Genomic DNA, 27,914 nt, shown 5'->3' on the forward strand with positions numbered 1-27,914 from the left:
GACTCACTTGGCATTCCCTGCCCCCGGCTTCTTTCTTCGGAAAATGTTGAGGAACGTGTTGGAGCGGCAGGGTAGCTTGCCGTCGCCCACGTGCATGCGGACCACATCAGAGGTGGTGAAGGCACTGCGGACATTCCTCTCGGGCTTGGCAATGATGATGTACATCTTGGGAGTGAACATGCACCCCAGGGCCACTGTTACACTGAGGCTCACTGCAAAGCAGGTAGTGATGATCTTGTAGTTGCTCCCAAAGTAAATGGGCACAAAAGCCAGCCAGATGATGCAGGTGGTATACATGGTGAAGGCGATATATTTGGCCTCATTGAAGTTGGCGGGCACGTTGCGGGTCTTGAAGGCATAGTAGGTACAGCTCATGATGAGGAGTCCGTTGTAGCCCACAGGGGCCACCACACCCAGGTTGCTGGTATTGCAGATAAGGTAGACTTCCTTGATACTTGGGTAGGACAAAATGGGCATGGGAGGTTCCATGATGATCAAGGTTACCACCAGTGTTAGTTGCACACTAATCAAAATTGAGGCAATGATCACCTGGGCCCAGGCACTCATGAACCTGGGCTTGCGGGTACAGATCTTCTTCTTGCTGCCAGCAAGGATGCGTGCAATGCGATTGGTTTTGGTCACTAAAGCGGAGTAGCACATGGCAGAGGAGAGGCCAACCAGAAGGCGCTGGAGGTAGCAGGATGTGGTAGTAGGTTTGGCAATGAGAGTGAAAGGGCACACATAACCCAGGAAGATGCCAGCTAGGATGATGTAGCAGAGCTCCCGACTCGAGGATTTGACCACCGGTGTGTCTCGATACAGCACAAATATGAGAGTGACAAACAGGGTAACCAGGATGCCCAGGCAAGAAAAGGCGATGGCTATGATGGATTCTATGTTGCTCCACTCAAGATAGCGGACAGGAATGGGCTCACAGCCTGTAACGAGAGAAGTCATTTGAATGTGAGCCTGAGATTTCTGCTGAGCCATAGTGAAGGCACTCAGTAGTTACCAGAGACACAGCTACAACCACATTCTTCCTGATTCACATTATTTTATGTTTTTCACTAAATTCTTCAATATTACATAAAGGTACTCCTAGGTCTTCCCTGGAATATCATGTCCCCAAACCTAATCTCATTAAAAGCATGACATCCTAGAGCCTATAAAAATTACATTTTTTTTTTAAATCAGCATGATAAATGAATGTCACTCTATAGCTGGAACTTACTTCTACATTTTCAGAAAAAGAAAGAAAAAACCAAACTGCTTCCAGTTATAGTTTAATTATGATAATTTAATAGAATAAGTTAGTAAGAAATAAACTGACAAATCTTTTATTTTATACACATTGTCCATAAGCAAGTACAACTCATAGACAAGTATTTTTGCAGCAGCAGAGCATTTTAAACATAAATTTAATTTGGAGTGTGCAGAAGAATCTGCATTTTTCTGTTTACCACACAGTTCTACAGCACTTTCTTAAATTCCTGTTAGTCATGTCTGATGTGCATTCAGCCTTGGTGGGTCTTTGAGTTAGTAGCCTCTAACAGACCCAAGAAGAATGAACTCTCTCTTCACTCTTCTTTTGCAAGCAGAGACCAGCACTGTGTTTCTAAATGTTGCACTCATTTATTTCCTCTAGATGGAGAATAAAATCTATTTTGTATTTTAGAGTGAGAGAAAAATATGTCAGGCCCTGGAGACAATCCTTTCACAGGATTTTGTATTCGGTCTGGGCCAGTATTTCCCAAACTGTGAAAGTAAAAACATTTCCACAAATGTAGGAAAAGATTCATTGTTCTGTGGTCCTGGCAGCCAGGAAACCACCAGAGCCTATTTTAGGGCTGTTCAGTTAGTCAGCACCAACCCACCTCCGTGAACATGTTTTTGCATGCCAGCCAATGAATGTTAGCTCTCACTGCTGATGATCACACAGCTAGGGAGAGACTCACTTCAATAAATGCATACCGACTAACCCACAACAGTCTCACATGAGTATCATGTTTCTACAGATGATGCCAATCACTTCATGTTCTGAAGTTTATCAATCTCTGAAGTCAGTACTTTACAAAAACCACATAGAAAATAAGCAGTCTCTTTAGCTCAGAGAAAATTTATCTGACTGGCATAGCTATCCCTTACTATACTTAGCAATAAATTCAGTTTTTGTGCTTTTAAAAATTCAACATAAAGTTGTCCCTCCATATTGATGGGGAATTGGTTTCAGTACCCCCACTGATATGAAAATGTGCAGATGCTCAAGTTCATAAATGGTGTAGTATTTGCAAATAACTTATACACATCCTTCTGTGTACTTTACATAATTTAATTTCTAGGTTATTCATGATACCTAATACAATGTAAATATTATGTAAATACTTGTTGCACTGTATTGTTTAGGTAATAGGACAAGAAAAAAATCTGTAAGTGATGAGTATAGACTCAAACCATTGTTATGGTTTGGATATGAAGTGTCCCCCCAGAAGTTAATGTGTTGGAAATATGATATCCAATATAGCAATGTTCAGAAGTAAAATAATCAAATCATGGATCTGCAACCTCGTCATTGGATTAATTCATTTGACGGATTAGTAGTTCGAAAGGACTAATTTGGTAACTGTAGGGAAGTGGGGTATGGTTGGAAGAAATAGGTCACTAGGGGCATACCTTGGAAATTATATTATGTCCGTGGCTCCTTGCGCTCACTCTCTCACTACCTTGCTCCAGTTTCTTGTCCGACACAAGTCGAGTAACTTTCCTCTGCCATGTCTTCTGCCTGGTGACCATGGTCTGAGACCTTTGAAACCATGATCCCAAATACACTTTCCCCCTCTAAGTTGTTCCTGTCAGGTATTCTGACCTCTAACACAATGATCAGTCCTAACTATATAGTATGCATATATGTCTATAGTACAGATTAGCAACAGTGAAACTTTTTTTCTAATATTTTCCATCCGTGGTTAGTGAATCCAAACAGGCAGAACCAGCAGATCCAGAAGGCCAACTGTATTTTGTCTTACCATCTTTCATATTTCTAGAGACTTCTAGAATTATTTATTTCTAGGATTATTTTAAAGATCCTCATTTAGTATGATTTCTGAAGATGACGTGACCAAGTTTCACTTGCTAGGCCCCCTCAGGCCCAAACTGTCCTTCCCACATTCTACATGCGAGTCAGTCTCAACAGTCTACCAGCTCCAGCTAGTCTTACTGAGTTCTTGCTGCTGCATTTATTGAGTTGTCCTAGGATTTGTAGTAGTGTCGGTCTTTGTAGAAATTCATTCAACTTCATGTAATAATATCTGTCTTTAAGTATTTCAACCTTTTATTTTTGAGGTAACACTATTTGGTAATTAGACACAAATTTTTAATGAAGTCAACAAAGATTTTATTTAGAGGTTCCCACTTTTCTAAAAAAAAAAAAAAAACAAACAACAACAACAACAACAAAACCCCCAAAACCCATATCCCCTATCTATTTACTTTCTTTGCTTTGGAATGCACAAGTGGACCATTGAGAGCCGATGAAGATATGGGCCTGGGAAGCATCCAAGCTGAGCTGGCCCTTAGGAGCTAATGTTTACTGACCTGTTAAAATGATGACTGGTTTGTAAAAAGTGATTGGTCACTCTTTCTAAGGTCACTCAGAAAATCTTTGTGAGGTTAATTTTTATGTCATCAATTGGTAAAATTAGTGATTTGGGGGTGGCTTTCTATACTCTTTTTGCTTCAGGAATCTAAAACATCATTCATAACCACCCATTCCTGACTCTCCTTGGTGGTCACTCTTCCTTGTGTCAGGTATTTATCTATTTCTAAGTCTGAACCTCTTCCTGGGAGAACTTTTACTTCTGATACTGAGACACACTTTAATACTAAATCTTTTTGTTTCTCTGATAAAGCCTAGGTAGATGATACATAGATAATATGTAGATAGATATATCCATAAATGGATGGATGGATAGATAGATAGAAAGAATTTAGGCATAACAGTGCCCACTTAGGGGACTGTTGATATGACACAATCAATAAATTAGTTAAGAGGTTCTCTAGACAAATTAGGAGGTTAAATACCAAGAGGTCAAGAGTCAGCTTCTTTAATTGGCATGCTCAAATTGGGAAAAAGAAATCAAATTAACATGTAGCTTTTGTCAAAGTCCTTGTAATCTCTGGAAAGCTACTATCCTTGAACTTCTCTCATTTTCCCTGTAATTTTGCTTGACTTTCTAAATGAGCTACTCTGTCCACAGAGGTTTCACTAAAATAATAGCACTTCTTAAAATTTCTAGAACACATGTCAGATCTATAGACGTTCAATTAAAACCCTGGTCTAGAGCCTAATTAAGACCTATAGTTAATGGCTTTTCCTAACTTTAGGGGTACAGAGCACAGGATTTTTATTAGTGTCCTGCACTACATATATATTCCAATTAATTCAATATTTGCTTCCTCATGGAGGGAAATGTTTCAAAGTAGTAGAGTAAAATAGAAAAGACTTGAATAACCCAGCAGAGTAAAAGTTTAAAAAATAAAAATAGAAAATGCATTACATGGATGCATGTACTAAACTTCTTTCAGAAGCTTTTCTTTTAGTAAGTTGTAGACTACATAACGATGAAGAATAAATTTCAGGAAACTTTCAAATAGTTTTGGAATAGGCTCAACTGACATAAGCAGTGCAGATCCTCTTCTGTAAATGGGCTTAGACCTCCTGAATTAGTGGAATTAAAATATTAAAATGTAAAATTATCAGTTTGAAAAATATCTGATATGTGACTAGATATTTCCAGATGATTTAAAAAGTCTTTAAGCCAGGTGTCAACAAAATTATGACTCTTTAAAGAAACCAAATAAAATAGCCTATTTTCCTGAAGATAACATGTCTACAGATAAAAGAATCTGTAGAAACTGCAAGACAAAGAGTCACTTAAAGAACATTGGCTAACTCTGGAAAGCAGTGTGGAGAATCCTCAGAAAGCATGGAATGGACCCACCTTTTGACCCAGTTATCCCACTCCTCAGTTTATACCCAAAGGACTTAAAATCAGCATACTTCAGTAACACAGCCAAATCAATGTTTATAGCAGCTCAATTCACAATAGCTAGATTGTGGAACCAACCTAGATGCCCTTCAACAGATGAACAGATAAAGAAACTGTGGTATATATACACAATGGAATATTATTCAGCCATAAAGAATAATATTATGACATTTGCAAATAAATGGATGGAATTGGAGAATATCATGCTAAGTGAAATAAGCAAAGCCCGAAAAACCAAAGATTGAATGTTTTCCCCGATAAGTGAATGATGATATATAATGGGGGTGGGGGAGGGTGGGGAGTGAGAGAAGAATGGAGGAACTTTAGATTATGTAGGAGGAAATGAGAGAGAAGGGGGTATGAAAATGATGGAATGAGACAGACATCATTACCCTATGTACATGTATGATTACATGAATGGTATGAATCTACATCGTGCACAACCATGGAAATGAAGTGATGTACCCCATTTGTGTACAATGAATCAAAAGAAGTCTGTAAAAAATAAAAAAATAAATAATTTAAAAAATAAAAAAAGACCATTGGCTAAAACCCAGAAGGATATCTACTCAAAATCTGTCCAATTACTTAACTCTATGTGAGACACTGACACACACGAATTTCCCATTATTCCTCCAAACTCCTATGGGAAGCAATATTTTTTCTAATATTTATAAGAAATATTGGGTTTAATATTACACTTGGGTTTAGTAAAAACAATCCTATGTCCCAACCTATATCTGATACTTTGAGATTATTAGAAAAATATTTCTTTATTCTCTGTGGCAAAAACTGCATGAATTTAATAGGATCTAGACTAGATATACTATAGTTCCTACATATGATCAAATTATAGCCAGATCTAGAAATGAAAATACCTACACTGTGTATAATTCAAGAAATAGCTATTGTTCCAGCATCACTATGAACAAAAGACTCCACAGTAATAAGAAGGAGGATCAGAACAGAGCGCGTAAGTCACAGATCATCCTCGGTACCTGGGTAATCATGAATCTTTCCTTTTGTTTGGTATGAAAGGTCTATACCATGCTATGGATAAATTAACAATAAGGCACATATTGAAGAACTACTGTCTACTGTTGTAGGAAGCTTCTAAGATGTTCTCCAATGATCCCCACCTTTTAATATGTATGTCCTGGTGTAATCCTCGAAAGTATAACCAAGGCCTTTGAATTGCTTCTATTTAAAGAAAACAGCAGCCCAATGAATGTTGCTTTCAAGCTTAGGTTAAATGAAGTAATGACTTCCATCTTGCTAGCAAACTGTTTCTTGCTAACTCTGATGAAGAAACCTGCCATGCTGAGGTTCCTGTGACAAGGAACTGAGGGCAGTCCTTGCCCAGGCACCTGCAAAGTGCAGGTCCTCAGTCCTTTGAGGATTTTACTCTGCCAAAAACCTCAAAAGTGAGCTTGGAATGTAAGCTTTCAGATTAGACCCCCATCTCTAGTTCTGTGAAAGATCCCAAAGCAAGGACCCAGTTAAACTGATTCCTGACCCTCAGGAGTTGTGAGATAATAAGTGTGTGTTGTGTTTAGTTACTAGGTTTTAGGTCATTTGTTACAAAACAAGAGATAACTAATTCATTCACTAAACCCAACCCCTTGATTTAGTAGGCAATGCCTTGCCTCGTTTCAGACATAAAGGAGTCAAAATATCTTTAGGTTTGTAAATGTCTTTAAATCTAATGTTACCACATAATACATCCCTTTCACAGCAACTGCCCAACATTGGGTACTAGTTAATTAATTACAAATTATTGCTATTTCTCCTTCCCATATTCTATCGACTCATGTGCTACCCATAATAGCAAACTTATAGACCTTAATCAGTTGAGGAGAATCTCAGGTTGGTTTATATCATTCAAGAAGTGCTCCTACTCAGAATAGAATTTGAGTGTTCAAGTATTAAATTTTGATTTAATACTGTTTTACTATGGCTTTTTATACTTAATATTGCCTTACTATGTTTTTATACTACCATTAAAAAGGAAAACTTCTAAGCTTGATATATAATAAATAGTCTAGTCAGTATTATAAAGTCCAATACTTTACCCCAATCTAATTTTTTCTAATAACTAAAGTATAATCTTCTTTATGATATATTTTTAGATATTGCTAAATTAATGAACTTACATAAACTAATGGTGGGTATGGTTCCAAAATAATTCATTTGTTTGAAATTATGTTCATTTTTTCTTTCTTCCTTTTTTTTTTTTTTTTTGGTCAATCCTAAGGACCAAATCCAGTACTCTGACACACTACAGACAAGTACACTACCACTGAGCCACAACTTCATTTAAATGAAATGTTTCTCAGAAACATTTTAAGTCTGCAGGTGTTTTCTGAAAATAAGCAATTATATGAATTACTTGATATCATAATGTTACCTAAAATAATTCCTCTCATGAAGGTTGACCAGTAAAAGAGGTACTATAGGAAGTATAGATAGTGCAAAAATAATAAAGATATAGAAATGCCAATATTTTAGACATGCTCTAATGAAAAGTCCTCATCTTACCCAACTACTCATCTAAAACAACAACAACAAAAAAAACATTTTAAAACAATAAAAACTCGATGGGGCAGTTCATAGATTCAATTTCAGATACACAAAATCAGCCAGAAAATGTTCTAAAAATATCCCAGAATGATCACATTTTATGATCCATAAAGAAAATATTGGCAAAACCATAATGCCTGTCTGGTGGCACCACATAAACTATCCAATGGACACTGGAGAAAATCCTCATGAACAAAACAAAACAATTTATTCGAAGAGGAACAAATTGACGATCTGATTAAATACTAATGGGAAAACATTTCCAAAATAGCAGAAGATGCAATTGGTTCATCCTTAATTTCTGTGTTAATTCATAAAAAGTTGTAAAGATGGGTATTGAGTGATGAAATTGCAAAAGAATCCTCTGAACATCTCCAAATGGGTTGCATACATTGTCCCCCTCTATGATTTACAAATGTAGACTAGATCAAATAGTCTGAACAGGTTAGAGAATTTCCCTGTTGAAAAGAAACAATCCTCACAATTGTTAAAATATGATCACATTTGTATTTCTTAGCTAGAACATTCCAACTTATGAATCCAGTGATATGGGAACAAACATTTTGTAACATTTATTCATGAATTTAAACTTTGTAAGGTTATCTTCATCATTTCCATCCTGTAGAAAAATAAAAAGTAACCTTAATATTACTCAAGATTACACTTTGCAGTAATTTTAAACTGAGATTTGCTGAGAGTCTGTAAAAACAGAAGGCCCATGACCATTGATTGCTAACCCAAAGACCTTACAGCAAGCTGATAACACAATGGCCTTCTGTAATATTCTCATAAGAAGATTTTTACATATATCATACCCCATTTTGTGTACTCTTGCTTATTCATATTTTTCTTTACTGATTTCAAGATATAAATCTGAGCCCAACTTGACTATTATAGTTACTAGTTATAGGAATTCACCTAAGCCTAGATTTTACTAGAGGTAGTCATTACTCCAACTTAATAATTCATTTATAAATGAATAGTTCATTTATAAAATTGTTGATGAGATAATTTGAGGAATAATATAAAAGTATGTTACAGTAACTTTTCCCATGTATCTTGTATATGCGAGGATTTGAAAGGATATGAGTTCAGATATTTGAAAGAATTCAGAAGACTCACTGAACATATTACATAGTGTTTTCATTTAAAGGAAGATGTTGTAACAAGATGAGTACAGGTCACCATGAACCCAAGAGATATCCAGTGCAAGCTCTCATTCATGTACAAATATACTTGATATGCAGATTGACCTACCAAGAACTGTCTGATTGCTTTGAAACAGCTCAAAGCAGAAATTCTCAGTGGAGTCTTTTTATCACCCTCAAGATATAAAGCTGAGTCAGGCTGCATAATTGGCCAAATGAAATTCATCAGTAAGAAAGCTGGATTTGTTTGTCACCAGTGAAGTTTCAAGTTTTAAACTACATATCACAAATCCCAGTTCCTACAACATGGGCAAAAGTCAAAGACAGATACTAAGGGCATCTCCATAGGTAATCTAAAGTTGCTCAAGTCTACCTGCAAAATCTCTCTATCCTACACATGGTATATCATATATAGATAAGAAAAATGTCTTTATGCTAGAAGGAGATTAAGTATTCTTGTGTTTTAACAGTAGCAGTTTGTCATGGCAACAGCCAGAAACATTCTGGCAACTCCACCATGATTGCTTTCTCTCTAGGGAAGATCCTAAATCTCTTTTCTTCTCTGGAAAACCAGACACACCCAAAACAGAAACACGTGGAGATTAGGGCAGATAATTTACGTTTTGAATAAGCTTCTTTTAAGTGGACTTTTTTCTTTTTCTCTTTTTTCCTGTATATTCTTTAGACATCTAAATTTGAAAAGCATTAGTTTGTCATCTTGATAGAATTAGCTGTAATGTCCTTATTGTCCACACGTATAATGTTATGAGATTTTTTTTTTTTTTTTTGGAGGGGAACATTAGAAAAAGGGTTAACCAACCATTTGGATGGTTTAGGGTCTCCCAAGACTAGAAGGGGTAGGAATTACCTTCAACCAGTGGCAAGTCATGTGCTGAGCCTACCTGATTCAAAAGAAGACTTTATGGGAGTTGTGCATAGGATATTTAAAGCCTGAGAACTTAATGACTTGGCAAATATCCATGGTTAACGTTATCCCAGAGAATCCAGAGCCCAGACAAGTAAGTTTCCTCTTAGCAGAGTATAAATTACTGAATAAAATCTGAGAAGTGCTAGTAATGCTATAATTTGAGAACAAAGGGCTACTTCTAATCTTTGAATCAAATATTTGAGAGGCTAAAGTTTAATATGGAACTTCTTTTGAATTAGGTCAAGTCAAATTTAACATGAATCAAGAAATAAAGAAAGGCAATAATTATTTCACACAAAGGGTCTTGGGGCAATTCATAACATTTATGACACTATCTTATGCTTGTACAAAGCCTCATAGAAATATGGTTTTCTTAATGTTATTTCATTAATATCAATTGGCTATAAGGTGAAATTCTATTTATAATTCAATGTCCTGCTTAAATATTTATTCTTTTATTTTTTTTCTTCTGTGAAGGCTTTTCTCTTCCCAAGGAAAAAGAATTGCTTCTTTCTCTGTGTTCGTATGACATTTTGTACTTATCCTTATCGTAGGTCATTATTCTAATTAACTGTTTGCATGTGAAGTTCCAAATGATGTTCTTCATATTTGTTTCATTTGCCTGTAAATCCTTAGTCTCCAAACAGACCTCACACAAAACAAGTGACAGGGTATCTTACAGAATTAAATAAGGAAGTAGGTAGTAGTGTGAGAGGTGAAAACAAATGCTGGGGTGGAGAAAAATAGTTAAATTAGTAACTTTCTGAAACCATTCATTTCTGTTTTATAATGAGAAGTTTCAGTGTAGTCTGTCTTTCTGAGGAATCGTCTTATGCTATTTGACATTTTAAAAGAAATACGTAGTATCAGATTACTTATAATTGGTCTGTGAATTATTAAACTACTCAAGTTATATATCATTGCAAGAAATAAAGCATAAAAGATGCTGAATTCAAATGTGCATTTTCCAAAGAGGAAAGTATGAAAAACTTAACAGCTTCAAAAAACACTTCCTCTAAGAAATGCAGTGATTTCTCTTCATAGCCAAAACACAACACATTCTGATGAAAATTTTAAAGTCACTTAAGCATGTTTTTATTCATTAATATTAGGATCTTCAAAGTGTGTTAAAAAAAAAAAAGTAGCTCTCTGAAAAAGTAATTTAAAAATATTTTCACAAACTCCACCTTCAGGAAAAAAATCATTTCTCAAAGAATGATTTCTCATTTGAACTGAAATTTAATCAGAAAAATCCACCATTGAAAACAAAACACCCACTTAAAGGCAATGCGTTGGCTCTTCTGAGCATTTCTGTGACTTCTGGTATTCTGTGCCAGTGGGTTTTCTCTTCACAGCTACCACTACCATGGCAACACCAGCGACACATTGTCATGTCCCCTGCCCTTGCTCTGTGCTTGACATGGCACCAAGTAAGTGGCAAGTGGGGTCTGTTTTTCCACTCACGTCTGAGAGCGAAAGGAATGCAGAAACAATGGGTGTCATTAAAACTACATACACATTAGTATGCAGGGCACATGTTCTGAAAGATCCCAAGGTAATATTTGCAGACTGGTTTGGATATATGATCGAAGAGTAGCTGTTTGGCAGAGATAAAGGCAGAATCTGAGCCATTGCCTGGCTCAACACATTTGACTGTTAAATGGAGATTCCTCAGAAAGCTTGGAATGGAACCACCATTTGACCCAGCTATCCCACTCCTTGGCCTATACCCAAAGGACTTAAAATCAGCATACTACAGAGATACAGCCACATCAATGTTCATAGCTGCTCAATTCACCATAGCCAGATGGTGGAACCAACCTAGATGCCCTTCAGTTGATGAATGGATAAAGAAACTGTGGCATATATATACAATGGAATATTACTCTGCCATGAAGAATGATAAAAATATGGCATTTGCAGGCAAATGGATGAAATTGGAGGATATCATGCTAAGTGAGATAAGCCAATCTCAAAAAACTAAAGGACGAATTATCTCACTGATAAGCGGATGAGGACATATAATGGGGGTAAAAGGGGTTAGCGTTAGGGTTAGGGTCAGGGATGAGGAGGGTGGTAAGAATGGAGGAAGGAAGGACTGTATAGAGGCAAAAGAGGGGTGGGAGGGGTGGGGGGGGAAAGGGAAAAAAATAACAGAATGAATCAAACAACATTACCCTAGGTAAATTTATGATTTTTAATAAAAAAATAAAAAATAAAAAATTTAGAAAAAAAGAATGGCAATTATTCTCTACAATATATACAGTAAATTTGCCAAAAGGGTTTACAATTTCAAATGTTGGACAAAGAGAGAACAGAAGTGTTGTATGACACTGTGTCCATGAGGGAGGAGGAGAGAAGCCAGAAGTAAAAATCTATAGGAAGAGTGGAAGAGGAATTGATAGAGATTGGCCATTAGTGGGAGAAAAGATAGAGAATCCAGGAAAAAAGACAAGTGAGACAAAGAATATATATAAAGAAAAATATTAAAAATATAAGAATACATAACAAAACTGCAAAATACCATTAATATATCACAGTTTCAATAAACTGATGCATGAAAAATACTTGGTTTCAAAAATGGTAGAGATGCTAGAGAAGAAAAGAAAAAAACCCTCAATGGAAAATTGAACAACTGTTTCTGTCAGCATTCAGCAATGTTTATAGCAGCTCAACTTACAATAGCTAAACTAGGTGCCCTTCAACAGATGAATGAAAAAAATAAATGTATAAGAAGACAGCAGCATGATGGACTATTACTTAGCCTTAAAGAAGAATGAAATTATGGCATTTGCTGGCAAATGGATGGAACTGGAGAATATCATGCTAAGTGAGATAAGCCAATCTCAAAAAACTGAAGGATGAATGATCTTGCTGATAAGCAGATGAGGACATATAATGGGGGGTAGGAGGGGTTAGCATTAGGGTTAGCGTTAGGGTTAGGGTTAGGGATGAGGAGGGTGGTAAGAATGGAGGAAGGAAGGACTGTATAGAGGGAAAAGGGGGGTGGAAGGGGAGGGGGGGAAGGGAAAAAAATAACAGAATGAATCAAACAACATTGCCCTAGGTAAATTTATGATTTTTAATAAAAAAAATAAAAAAGTTACTCACATTATGATACCTCAAAAAATGATAGATTTTTCAGAAAAAATAATTACATTATTATCCATCTATGTATAGTCACGAGGATTTCGTTTATGCTTTACCAAGTTCAAGAGTCCTCATCAGTGGCAGTCATGATTTGACAGTGGGATGACGATATGCCCACAATGGAAGATCTTCAGGGAATAACGTATATGACTTTGAGTTCCATTCTGATGATATATTAAATCTTTTACAACAATTTCTTTTGGTATCTTAATGTCTTAAAATAGGTTAGAGTTCTTTTTCGCGTATGAAATAAACTCTGGTTCAAGTGAAAACAGAGCAGTAGGAAGTTTGGGAAAGTACAAAAGAATGTAGGCAAGAGACAAACTCTTGCACCTCAAAGCCAGGACTTCCGACTTCTAAGGCGGACCTAAGAAAGGGACCACTTTTGTCTGTGTCTCTTCAGTCACCTGTGATCTCAGTCAAAGAGCAGAGCGCGCGGACCGCTAAAGCAGCCTCGGCTTCAGACGCAACGGACCTCTGTGGGGCCTGCTTCTACAAGATAAGGATGCCCAGCAGGAAGCTCATATTATAAAGGGAAATAAAAATTAGAGAAGAGACAACAGAGTGAGAGGGGAGGCTTGGGTCCAAAAGGAGGCTGGCGAAACTTCTCCATGCCGCCCACTGCGTGCAAAAGGAGGTGAATCACACAGGCAGAACCATTAGGCCTGGGGGGGGGGGGTACCCTGGAATTATATTTTGATTTTTCTAATAAACAGCTGCATTAATCTAGATTAACTTGATGGTCCTTTCTTCTATCTAATTCTCCAATTTAACAAACATTTACTAGGTAACTATTACATCTAAGGCATTAGGCTTTAGCGAGAGAGCAGTGCTTCTTATGGGTAAGGCAGGAACTAATTGCATCAGAATCTGGGGGGGACCCACCCCAGAACTAGCAAATGGGAATCTCTGGGGGTGGCTAATTCCTGGGTAATTTTTAGGCACATGAAATTTTGAAAGCCAGCTTTTAGCTAGAGATTAAAAAAAAAAAAAAAATGAGCGCAGTATGTACCTTCAAAAATATTCTGATCTAATTTCCTTTTCCTTGAAAAGGGCCTTTGTACTAGATGATTTCTAAAAGTTTTCTGATAAGTCATTTTAATTTTTTTCTAACAGAATTAACATTTTATATGGTACTATCACTTAATATGTTTAATTTTAGTTATGTGACCTGGTTCAACTTATCCAGTCATTTTTTATAAGGTTTGAATAAAGCAGAAGAATTTTATTGTCCTATTCTTATTTAGAATCAAGTTAAAAACCTCCTCTTCCCTCTGATGCCTTTTTCTCCCATTTTTAAATTGGTTCATATTAGTTATACATAACATTAGGGTTCATTGTGACATTATTATAAATGCATGGATTATGATTTGCTCTAATTTAGTCCCCAGTACTGCTCCTTACCGAATCCGCCTCCTCCCCCATTCCCTTTCCTTTTCCCTATTATCTTTTTGCTATTTACTTATAATTTTTTAAAATTAGTCTTGTGTGCAAACATATATATATTATATATATATATATATAATGGTGAGATTCACTGCAGTATAGTCATATATGTTTATGGGAAAGTTAGGTCAGATTCATCCATGGTTTTTCCCTTATCCATTCCCCCTTCCTTCCTCTCAATCCCCTTACTCTACTCCATTGATCTTTCCTTTATTTGATAGTATCTGATGGAGTCCCTTCCTGCCACCATTTCCTTCCTTCCTTCCTTCCTTCCTTCCTTCCTTTCCTTCCTTCTTTCCCTCCCTCCCTCCCTCCCTCCCTCCCTTCCTTCCTTCCTTCCATCCTTCCTTCCTTCCTTCTTTCCTTCCTTCCTTTTTCTTTCTTTTTTTTGGTACCAAGGATTGAACCCAAGGGTACTTAACCACTGAGATACATCCCCAGTCCTCCTAATTTTTTTAATTTGAGACAGGGCCACGCTAAGTTGCTGAGGCTGGCTTTGAACTTGTGATCCTCCTGCCCCAGCCTCCTAAACTTCTGGGATTATAGGTATGCACCACCATGCCCAGAGAATTTTTTTTCTTTACATTAGCTTCCTCTATCAGATAAAACACTGGACCTTTGACTTTCTGGGTCTGGCTTATTTCAATTAGCATGATAGTCTTCAGTTCCTTCATTTACTGGCAAATGCCATACTTTCATTCTTCTTTAGGGCTGAATGATACTCCATGGATTTCAAATTCACAAATACATATCTATGTACCATATTTTCTTTATCTATCTGTTGAATGGCACCTAGGTTGGTTCCATAGCTTGTCTCTTGTGAATTATGGAGCTCTAACATCGATGTGACTGCATCCCCATGATAAGCTGATCTTAGATCTTTTGGACATATACTGAGGAGTGGGATAATAGGTCAAATGGTGGTTCCTTTCCTTGTTTTCAGAGGAATCTCCATATTGTTAATAGATGGACAAAAAATCTAAACAGACAATTATCAAAAGAAAAAATACAAATGGCCAACAAATACTTGAAAATATGCTTAACCTCTCTAGGTATTAGGAAAATGCAAATCAAAAAGATTTGCTTTGGTCCATAGAATATATTGGAGTGTGGGGAGTGAGAGAAGAATGGAGGAACTTTGGATTTTGTAGAAGGAAATGAGAGGGAGGAGGGATATGAAAAATGTAGGAGTGAGACAGACATCCTTGCCCCATGTACACGTACGATTACACAAATGGCATGAATCTACATCGTGTACAACCATGGAAACTAAATGATGTACCCCATTTGTGTACAATGAATCAAAATGCTGTCTGTAAAATATTTTAAAAATAAATAAATAAAAAAAGCATATATTGGAAATGGCAAAAAAAAAAAAAAAAAAAAAGAATACAAATAATAAAGAGTTGGTGGGGGTGTGAAGAAAGGGCACATTCATACACGGTTGGTGGTGAAACCCCTCTGAGCCTTTTTGATGGTACCCAGGGAAGCAGGAGATCAGCAGGTGGTGAACTGGGTTCTGCTTTCAGCTAGTTGCATGAACTTGGGCACAATGCACCTTCCCTCACCCCTCTAGGCTTCAGTCAATTTCCGAGATGAGGGGTTAGGTTATTCAGAAGACAGTCTGTCTGTACTCAGATGACAAAGTTCCTAGGGCTGTATGACTCTTGCAATTCATAAAACATATTAGTGAAAAACCTCTCATCTGTGAGATCGTACCAGAGTCTGTGGAAAACAAAATTCATATATGTGAGCATTGCTCCTTGGGAAGTTATAAACTCCCAGGATCAATCCGTCTTTGCCGCACTGACTTTGCTATTGAATTAGCTCTTGCATTCATTTATTCCTCTTTGTTCCCACTGCAGCTGGCCCTGTCTACGCTCTGAAATGGTTCATTGGGACCAACAGGACAGCTTCCTGAGGGCTGTGTTTCTTCTAGTCTAGTCTACACTCCGCACTTCCACCAGGCCTGTCCCTCAGTAGGCAAATATGTCATTCATCACTCCAAAATCCTTCGTAGATACATATCATTTGATCAATCTCATTCACTAGTAGCCTCATCTTCCTTCCCCTCTTCCCTCCTCAAATCGGATTGCTCGACTCCACAGATCTACTATTAATATTGTTGGTGTGATTATTTTAATGAGTACATTTTAATTATATATATATGGGATTCACTGTGGTATATTCACACATGAATCCCACTGTGTTGTATGATTATAGTGCCCCAATAAAAATAATAAAATAAAATAAAGTCCTCCAGTAGTTCTCCTGGGCTAAAGCCAGTCTAAACGCAGGGGAAGGTCATGTGGCAGTCTTGTCACCGCTGCCAGCGCCCTCCCTAGCCTTGGGCCCACCACTGTCTTCCAGCCCCTTGTGTCTACCAGTAAGTTGCATGTTCTTGTTCTGTGGTGTCCCCAGACATATTACAGACTTTCGAATTTCCCATGTTCTGCTTCCTACAATTCTTTTCATCTCCTAGTCTACCTTTTATAGCACTTCATAAGTATCTCTGTTATATTCATAAATTATATACGTTCCCATGTTCATTTCCTTCTATATTTTAAGCAAAATAAATGCTAGGCTTCTGTCTCAATCTTTGTACCTTTTCAGTCTATAGTTGTGACTCATTGTAGGAGTTTAAAAAATGGTTGCAAATAGAAGTTCGGTTAGCTAGAAATACCTCTCAATAAAATTTTATAAAGGAGAAATAGAACGTAACTCTAAAACAGAATGTCCTACAAGATATCAGCTCACTTTCATTTAGATTTAAATGAGCTTTCTTTTCAGTATAGGTCATGGAAAACTTACAAGAGGTCTGTGCATTCAGTCTGACGTAAGCAATAGAAAGTATGCACTGAATATTAACATTGAAAAGACATAGTTGCTCACAATGGAATGATGGTCATTAGAGAGGGCAACAGTTAGGGACAAGCAAGGTTTACAAGTGAGGCTGCTCGTACCTGTTAGGTCTGCGTTGGGCCACCACCCCAAGTCACAGGCTTTGCAGGTGAACTCATCCTGCACATATTCGTTCTCCTTGCAGGCTGTGCAGATCCAGCAGCAGCTCACTTCTCCTTTACGTATGACCTGTAACACGGGAATATTGCACGTCTTAAAGGTGCTTTCTCCAGAAAGGCTTCTATTGCAGATGAGGACTTGTCTTCATACCGTGATTTTTTAAAAATTATTTTTTTATTTTTACAGACTGCATTTTGATTCATTGTACACAAATGGGGTACATCATTTCATTTCTATGGTTGTACATGATGTATTTTCATACCATTTGTATAATCATACATGTACATAGGGTAATGATGTCTGTCTTAGTCCACCATTTTTCATGCCCCCTTCCCTCTCATTTTCTTCTACATGAAGTTCCTCCATTCTTTTCTCATCCCCACTCTCCCCCACCCCCATTATATATCATTCTCCACTTATCAGGAAAAACATTCGGCCTTTGGTTATTTGGGCTTGGCTTATTTCACTTAGCATGTTATTCTCCAATTCCATCCATTTATTTGCAAACACCATAATATTATTCTTCTTTATGACTGAATAGTATTCCATTATGTATATATACCACAGTTTCTTTATCCATTCATCTGTTGAAGGGCATCTAGGTTGGTTCCACAATCTAGTTATTGTGAACTGAGCTGCTATAAACATTGATGTGGCTGTGTTACTGTAGTTTGCTGATTTTAGGTCCTTTGGGTATAAACCAAGGAGTGGGATAACTGGGTCAAAAGGTGGGTCCATTCCAAGTTTTCTGAGGATTCTCCACTCTGCTTTCCAGAATGGCTGCACCAATTTGCAACTCCACCAGCAATGTAAAAGTATGCCTTTTTTCCCACATCCACGCCAACATCTATTATTGTTTGTGTTCTTGATAAAAGCCATTCTAATTGGAGTAAGATGAAATCTTAGAGTTGTTTTAATTTGTATTTCCTTGATTACTAGAGATGTTGAATACTTTTTCATATATTTATTAATCACCTGTATATCTTCTTCTGTAAAGTGTCTGTCCAGTTCCTTGGCCCATTTATTGATTGGGTTCTTTGTATTTTTGGTGTAAAATTTGGTAAGTTCTTTATAAATTTTGGGATTTTTTAAAAAAGTAACTTTAAAAAAATTTATATATGCTGAGAAACTTTAAGAACACAAATTAGATCATACAGGATTATCTTAGAATTCAGATGTGAATCTCAATTCAGTCCATTCTGAGTTTGGCAACTTTTCAATAATAATTTATTTTATAGCCTGAAGTGACTATATTACTTTGCAGTTCTTAAGAATGAGAGTTTAATTTTTTCCCTTGTTTATATTCATATCTATTCATTGCTCCAAAGGTAAAAATTTTGTTTTTCTCTGAAAAAAAGTGATGTTTAGCCACAAAAGTTCTTATATAATTAAACCTTATTAATGAGGCCAGAATTAAAGGTAGGTGGTTAGTGTAGAATTAGGAAATCGGGTCGGATGGAGAAAATGGAGGCCAGTCTGGATCCAGGAAGTCGGAGCCTCCCCTGGGAGACTGGAATGTCACTCTCTCCAGAGCCCATGCTCACCAAGATCACCTGCCTGTACTGCCCCTCCCAACAGGCTGCAGACAGGGAGTGGTTAATTAATGCCCCTGGGCTGCTGCCTGCCTGGTCACTCCATTTGGCCCTTCCCGCTGCCCATCTGCTTTCCACCTTTTGGCCAGCCCACCAGCATCTCCTAGTCACTAGCAGGAAGGAGAAAGACAGGAGTTGGAGGTGCAGAGAGCAGAACAAAGGAAACTTTAGTCTATGAAAGGAGCAGGGTGCTCCCACTTCTTGGGATACCAGAATACCAGTCATGGCCCCCTCTGCCTCCCAGGAGAAGTCTGCGCTACTACCTTTAAATAAAACCTGCTTTATATACTTGCTTCTCTAATGTTCAAACTTCAACATCTGAGGAAGCAGAACTTGTCACCAATAACTGGCGGTATCATGAATTCACAAAAAAAGGGATTATAAAAATTTGGTCGTGATTATGAAAGACAGTTATAGATCATTTCATTCTAGAGCAACTTTTTATACGTAAGGCTAAAATGGTGGCAAAGAAAACATTTCCGTGTATTGGCTCCGTCTGACTTGCTGTAGTGAATTCAAATGATCACATTAATTGTTGGAAAAAAAGTTACTAATCAAAAATCATGCTTCTTATCTGAGCAGTTTAACTTCTCCCCATTTTTAATTTGTTTGTAACTGCTTTTACGCTTACATAGTACAAAACTGAACCTCAAAACACCTTGCATTTAGAGTGAGAGTCTTGTGAATGGCACATAATTAGGTCTTGCTTTCATCTGATACCTGATAATTTCTGCCTTTCATTGTTTAATAATTCACTTATTATAATAATCAATATGATTTGCTATAACTTTTCATTTTTTTTCTATCACATTTGTTCTTTGTTCCTTTTCCCTGCTTTTCTGCATTCATTTTTAGCATTCCATGTTGTTTCTAATAATGGCTTATAGCTAGACCCCTTTCATTGGTTGCTCTTTTGTTGACAGTATGCAACATTAACTTATCACATCTATATTCAAGTAGTATTTTGCCATTATATTACACACATGAAATTGCATTATGTAAGAGCCCTAGAGTAATTTTCATTTATCCCTCCCACCCTTAGGGTTACTGTTTTAATATATTTTGCTTATACATATTTTATAGCACCATCTCCCACAACTATCATCTTTGCTTCAAGCAATTGTTTTTTAAATAAAATTTTAAAAATAAGAAAATCTGAAATCAGAAAAACATTGTTACAGGATCCAGGTGCAGTTGTGCATGTCTGTAATCCCAGCTACTGGGAAGCTTGAGGCAAGAGGACTTCAAGGTTGAGGCAATATAGCGAGTCCCATCGCAATTATCAAGAATATAAGCAATAAGTGTTGGTGAGGTTGTGGGGAAAAAGGTACACTCATACATTGCTGGTGGGACTGCAGATTGGTACAATCACTTTAGAAAGCTGTATAGAGATTTCTAAGAAATCTTGGTATAAAACCACCATTTGACCCAGCTATCCCACTCCTCAACGTTATAACAACTCAATTCACAACAGCTAAAGTATGGAACCAACCTAGATGTCCTTCAACAGATGAATGGATAAAGAAAATGTGGTACATATACATAATGGAATATTACTCAGCCTTAAAGAAGAATGAAATTATGGCATTTTCAGGTAAATGGATGGAACTAGAGAATATCATGCTAAGTGAAATAAGCCAATCCCTCAAAATCCAAAGGCCAAATGTTTTCTCCGATAAGTGGATGCTGATGCATAGTTGGGGGTGGGTAGGGAAGAATGAAGGAACTTTGATTTATGCAGAGGGGAGTGAGGCGAAGGGTGGGGCAATGGGGATGGGAAGGATGATATAATGAGACTATACATGTATGAAAAAATTTTAGAAATAACATACATGCATGTAAACATTATATGCTAATCCATTAATATGTGCATTTTTTATGTTTTATTTAATAAAAATAAATTCATTAATTAAAAAAAGAAGAAGGAAGAAGAGGATAAAAAAGAAAGGGAAAAAAAGCAAGAAAAGAAAGAAAACCTCTGATATATGTTACCTTTACCCATATATTTGCAATATCTAGTACTTACAATTTCCTTGTATAGACACAAATTTCTCATAATATTTTCTTCTCCCTGAAGAATTTTCTTTAACACTTTGTCAGTAAGGCTCCAAAAATACAACTTCTCTAGGTTTTTGTTTAAAAAAATTAGTTTGTCTTAATTTTTCAGAAACAATACTTTCACTTCGTATGAAATTTTAGGTTGATGTTTTTTTGTTTTTGTTTTTTTTCTTTTTTTCTTTCAATACTTTATTCCATTCCACTGTCTTTGGGAAAAGAATTCTAGGTTGAAAGGGATTTTTTTCTTTTAGCATCATTTCTTTCTTGCCCAGCACATTGGTTTTGATGAGAAGCCTATTATAATTGCTCTTTTGTTCCTCTGCATGGGCCTTTTAATTCTGGATATTAATATTTTTCTCTTTATTATTTACTTTCACAATTATAATATCTTCCTTGTGTTGATTTTGCTTGGGATTTATTGAACATCATTTATGTGGGTGTACATTTACATTACATTTGAAAACATTCAGTCATTGTTTCTTAAAAAAAAAAAGTTTTTTGACTTGCTTCTCTCTCCTGTCCTTTTGAAGCTTCAAGTGCAATACAATCCCTTGATATGACTCTGCAAGTTATTGAAAGTCTGCTCATTTCTTTTTTTCCATCCTGCACCTCATTTGGCTATTTTCTATTCTCTATCTTTAATTTCAATGATCTTTTACAATGTCTGAATCCCATCAATTGAAATAGTCTTTCTTAGTTATTTTATTTTTCATCTGTAAGTTCCATTTCATTATTTTTATTTCCATTTTCTTCTAATTATAAATATGTCATTAAATTCCTCAGCATGAATCTATAGTGGATGTTTCAATGTCCTTGATGACTATGTCCATCATCAATATAATTTCCAGTATTGTTTCTGTTCTTTGACTTTCCTCCTGGTAATGTGTTACATTTCCTCACTTTGTCACACATGTCTAAACATTTTTGACTAGATGCTGGACACTGTATATATTAAGGTGCAGAATGGTGTATTTCTTTATTTCTCTTTCTTGTTAAGAAGTGTTGGACTTTGTTCTGGCAATTTTATTTCCTTATAGCTCATTTGCTCCATTGAGCCTTGCTTTTAATCTTTTTGAACAAATCTAGAATAGTATTTGCTGTAGGAACTCTTTAGCCTCAAGGTCTGACTCATCTAGAGTCTTTATTTAATTCCATGCGCGTTCAGTAAGATTATCTCCACTCCATCTAGTAGAAACTGGGACAATACCTGGGTCTGTGTCAGCTCTGGGAATTCCATTCCCTAGAAATTATTCTTTACTTGGACTCAGAATTCCACTCTACTCAGACACAGATTAATAGTCAAACACTCAAGGGAAAACCTCTGAAAATTTATGGGACTCATTTTCTTTCTTTTTCCTGAACAGATCCATCTCCTCCCTTGCTCTGTACTACAATTTTCAGCTGCCTTGGCCTTCCCAAAATCTGATTCTGTCTTCTTAAATTAGCAAGAGGACCAAACTCTATTTCTGTAGTTGGACAATTAGGAAATTTCCTCCAGGCAAAAAGTCTGAGTGATTTTAGGATTTGACTTGTTTCCCTTTGCTTCACTGTCTTCGGGGTCATGCATTTCCAATGTCTGAACAGTTGTTTCATGTTTTCTCAAGTTTTTTTATTGCTTAGTGTAGAAGATCAAGTATGAACCCTGTTATCCCTCATTTAAGGAGAAGTCCTTCCCTAATACATAAAAAATTACTCAATATATCCATATGTAGAGTCAGAATTGAACTGTAAATATCACCATGATTTAAAATAATGGAAACTCTAGTCTTCATGAAAATAAAATTACTTTCCTAAGATCAAATTGAAATTTGTTCCACTATTTTAATATTACATAGAAATACCAAATGACAGACTATTTTAAACAAATGTAAAAGGTTTGCCTTTTCTTACTTTAATTTCAAAAATTTTGAAAATATAATAAAATTAAGTCTTTTTTGAAAAACTTCACAACTATCCTCAAAATAGACCTAGGGAATTTACATTCTAAATGATCTTTTTTTTTTAACTGATGTGAGAAAAATTCAATTAATAAATGAATACGGTTTTCTTATTTTAATTAGGATAAGCAGTATAATAAAAGACAACACAAAATACCGTATGTTACTTCACCTTGCTTTAATTTTTCTTTTCCTATTAAATTAATACTACTAATTAGGCAAATTCAAAAGATGACAGTTCTAAACAATTTATTAACTGCAGTTTTCTTGTCCTTTTCTTGTATCCCATCTCGTCAGTCCTCTAATCAAAGGTATTGAGATCAAAGAGGCAATATTTTACCAGAAAATAATGTTATAATATCTTTCATTATTTAACATTTTGGTGGACTTGTTGCAACATTACCATTATTGCAAAATAAACGGAATGATAATGCTTCTTAAACTGTATCTAGTTGATTTCACATAGTACAAGTTCCATAAAGTTGTTTTTCTCCCCAAAGACATTAAATCACGATCTTGACCAGTGTGTTTTTATCTGAAGTAGGAACGTTATAATGTGCCTACACTCTCTTCTCAACTTTTCTGCCTGATAGCATGGTCTCCCGATACATCTACTTCTTGTAGATATTTTTAAGTGCTTTATAGTTATACATAATAGTTCATGATAGTTATGCATAATACTTGGGTCCATTTTGACATAGTCATACATGCATGGAATTTAATCTGCTCCATTCCTGTCTCCAGTGCTTCCTCCTTCTCTCCTCCTCTCCCTCCTCCTATTCTCCTTCCTCTACTCTCCTGGTCTTCCTTCTATTTCTTTCTTTCTCTTTTTTAAAATTGCTGCTTCATAAATATGAAGCATTCATAAAGGTGGAATGCACTGTGGTAGTTTGTACATGTCCATCATATTGTGGTTGGCTGGTTGACGATAAGAAGAAGAAATGATCAACTTCACCCTCCTACCCTAGTCTCCCAACCCCAAACCCTTTTCTTGGACAAAAGAATCTGAAGACACATTTAAAGGGAGAAGAAAACAGCAAAAAGAAGGAGGGAGAGGAGAAAGGGATCAAGACTGAATAGGAGGCCAGTGAAAGTAGCCTGTAGGGTCCTTTCCCTTGCTTCTCTGCCAATTTCTTTTTATCTCCACTGAACCCTGTCTACTTCACAAATATTGTCTCCTTAATTCTGGATTCTGTTCCCTCAGTTTTTTAAAAGTGGATCACTATTTATGTTTTGTTGTGAACTACTGAGAAACTAAGACTTAGAAATTGAAATTTGCATTTGTAGGATACATGCCAGTTCATATAATGAAAGATAGCTGAACAACATGTGGCCGTAGGATGATAAGAGCTTTGGGCTGGCTCCAAGCCCAGCTTTGGTACATTCTTGTTGAGAGAGATCAGGGGCAAGAGACTTAACCCCTCTCAGTTTCAGATCCATCATCTGTAAAATAAGGGTGGTAATGCCTGCTTCATATAAGTTGTCTCAAGGAGTAATTGAAATGAGATAGGTAAAGCATCTGTTGCACTGGAACAGAACATGCTTGATTGATGTTGGTCCTGATCTCCCTTTCTTCCCTTCTCTATCCTTCTTTCTACTTCCCTCCCTTTGCTTTCCTGTCCCTTTTTATTCTTCACCATAACAGGCAAAAGAGCAGCAGGCTCTGCAATGTGAGACCCGTACACTCCAGACCCTTGGTATTTGATTGCACAGCATTGTTCATATTTTAAGTGCTCCCTCAGACTTCTTGGTCTCCCCTGTCCCCTGGGTCCTTCACCACCAGCTATTAGAGTTCTGGATGCTTCTGTGACTACCCACCTTAGCCTTAGCCTAATACTGTTGTTCTTCTTCTGGCACCTCCACTTGTCTTCCTCTCCCTGGAAGTAGGTGCCAGGTTCCAGAACTTCCTTCAATAGACTCACCTTGGAGAAACCCTAACCAGACCCACTGGCTCTCTTCCTTCCCACTATCTCCAGAACCAGAAGAGGGGCCAGGTGAGAAGACATGGGTTTTGACTTCCTTAGTACTTATCTAAGGGATCAAGTGATGCAATTCTATGTGAGCATAAACTTTGACCACAGGAAGTGGAAAATAGGACAATGTGGTACATTCATTCCTTCTCCCTCTTTCCTCTAGTAGGATGAGTAGCCTTCCCTGAGATCTCTGCAAGGCCCAGTCAGTAGTCCTGCCAGTGAAGAAGGATCCTTCTCAATAACGTTAGTCCTTGCTTTTTCTTTTTGTTGTTGTTTGTTTGTCTTTGTTCTTCTCATTCCTTCTTATCTACTTCCCTTTCCCTCTCACTCTTGTTTCTCTGAGACTGAATCTCCTAATAATGCATTAGCACTTAGGCCTTGCATCCTTTTTAGTGTTCAAGGGAACCTGCATTGAGATGCCTGTGAATACATTTTCCAGGATCTTTTACCAACCGTCTTCTAGATAGGTTTGGCAAAATGTAATGGACTGATGGGAAACTGAAGAGAGAAGATAGAGTTATCTTCCCCTCCACCTCAAGGAGCATCTCAGGTGGAGGCTGTGGGTTTTTCCCCTGGCTCTAGAAGGGATTTCCCCTGTTGCTCCTCTTTGGGTTGCTTCAGAGTGCCTGTGAGTGTCCCCTTTTAAAAGCTTTTGTAGCCAATTTCCTATATTAAGTTCCCTCTATTGAATCACATGGCATGGACACTTTCTTCCTGAAAAGATCCTAATACAATACAAAACAGTAAAGAATATGATTGAATTTGTCTGTGTTTGTGGTATTATTGAAATCATTATTCTCCTTCATAAGATATTATATTTAAAAGATACATATTTCTAAACATAAGTAACATAAGAAAACTGGGCTCTTAACTACTTCAAAGGAAATTATCATAAGAAAGTTCTATGGGTTATCAGAAAAGATTTCCAATTATTAGTTTAGCATTTTAAATGGTATTTGATGTTTAAAATGAGTAACCTTTTCCTAAAGACTTTATTTCCCACTTGATATAAATGTCTGTTTGACAGTCACCTTGAAGCTGCCTTTCTCCTGTCTTCACACTGGCTACTGAGATTCAGCTTTCTACATCCCAGGCCTGGTAGGTGGCAAATTAGTGGTATTAGAATGTAAGTGCTATTATTTGGTAAATGGGATTCAGATTTCATTTGTTTCTTTGCCTCCCAAGGTGCTTATGGGAAACAAACACCACCACACCCTGCTCCTGGTGCTACTGAGAACAGGCATATTTTCCTCCTGCAGGGCACACAATATTTCTAAAATTGGCCCCCAAGAGATTTGCATTTAGTGTGAGTGCTCTGTAATGGCTCAGCAATGATTTCTGGGATCTCCTTCAGTGACACTGAATAGATGTAACACAAACTTGCTGCCAGAAATACTTCACTATTTAGGCAGAGAGATGTCGGCAGACAGCCTTGCCTCTAAACTTGAGGAGGGAAGAGGCCTCTCTTCTGGAATTCACAAGTGGGAATACCATGGTATGTGACATTCATGGCCGGCCAGCAGTCAGAGTAACAGAAGGGAATTAGGACAGGGAGCTGGAGTACAGGGAATCCTTGACATGATTATTTTTTTTCTGCCAGTTTTTTTTTTTTTCTTATGTCCGGAAAATCTAAAATTTGTGGTTCCATAAGCTATTTCACAGTGGGGTATCTACAGGGCAAAATCAATTCTATATCCACGTTGGAAAGGAGGCCTAAATGAAACATGGGACATCCTCTGGGTCACAGAAGTATGAGACTAGACTTCTACCTTCTCCTTTCTATGTGGTATCAGTCCTCAGATGTGCTGGTTTTGAGTGTGTGTGTGTGTGTGTGTGTGTGTGTGTGTGTGTGTGTGTGTATGTGTTTCTCAACATCAAGAAAAGATGATGCAACCAGAATCTATTGGTCTGACCTCTCATGGTAAAGGTCAAGAGTTTGGAGCTTCTAGATTTCAGAGGACATACTTCTACATACCACCAGATGACCTCATGTGAAAGAATTACAGAAGAAATGAATGTTTAGGGAGAAACAGGGCTGTTTCTCATAACACTGGTTTGGCTAGGATCTTTCTTAACACTACAGAAACTCTTTGGTCTAGATTAGAAACTAACCATGAATTGTCCTACACTACACCAGCCATAGAAGAACTCTTGGGCCAAACTTCCCATAATTTACTATATTAGTCCATTTTCTGTTGCTGAAACAAAATACTGGAGGCTGAGTAATTTATAAAGAAAAGAGGTATCTTTATCTCACAGTTTTGGAAATGGAAAGTTCAAAATTGAATGTTTCTATCTATTTGGCTTCTAGTGAAGCCTCCTATGGCTGCATCAAAACATGGAAGAGAAATAGAAAGGGAACTGCTGGGTGCAGAAGGAGTCAAGAACATGGGGCATCCTCCTCTTATAACAATCTACTCTCGCAAGAACTAACACTCTGTGGGACTGTCATTAGCGTCTTCTGAGGGTGATGCGCCTAGTGACCTAATTACCTCCACTAGGCCGCAGCTTTTCGACATTCTATCACCTTCCAACATCATCACATTGATGAACAAACTTTGAGCACATGAACTTTTGGGGAACACACCCAAGCCATAACTAAATCATAGCATTAAACACAAGGATTAACCACGGTAATGATAGAAGTCCTTTAGCATTCTGCCATAGCACTAGAGTGGAGTATACTCTGATTGGCTAGTTGTCTTGATAATTAATAAATATTTTTATATAACTTCTGCAGAAAAGGTACAAGATATATATTGGGGGGGGGTACCAGGGATTGAATTCAGGGGCACTCGAACACTGAGCCACACCCCCAACCCTATATTGTTTTTTATTTAGAGTCAGGGTCTCACTGAGTTCTTAGTGCCTCCCTTTTAGATCCTCCAGCCTCAGCCTCCTGAGCTGCTGGGATTATAGGTGTACACCACCACGCCCAGCTAAGATATTTAAAACGAAGATGATTTTTCTCAGAAACTTATTGCTTTCTCACAGTGGCTGGAGTCACTGAGAATATGTCCAACAGAATGTTTCAGG

General features: G+C 37.0%; 1 protein-coding gene across 6 annotated transcripts in view; it reads right to left on the minus strand.

Moving 5' to 3' along the window:
• The window catches only part of GRM1 (glutamate metabotropic receptor 1), a 394,312-nt gene that overhangs the window by 37,801 nt on the left and 328,597 nt on the right, over positions 1 to 27,914 (minus strand). For all 6 annotated transcript variants that reach the window (XM_079146824.1, XM_079146825.1, XM_079146823.1 and 3 more), the window contains 2 exons: positions 17,261 to 17,387; positions 8 to 938 (listed from right to left, as the gene is read on the minus strand). In XM_079146824.1, coding sequence (XP_079002950.1) covers positions 8 to 938; positions 17,261 to 17,387 — 1,058 coding nt within the window. The remainder of the gene's footprint in view (positions 1 to 7; positions 939 to 17,260; positions 17,388 to 27,914) is intronic.

Source organism: Sciurus vulgaris (genome assembly GCF_902686455.1).
Source record: "Sciurus vulgaris genome assembly, chromosome: 7".
Lineage (NCBI taxonomy): Eukaryota > Metazoa > Chordata > Mammalia > Rodentia > Sciuridae > Sciurus > Sciurus vulgaris.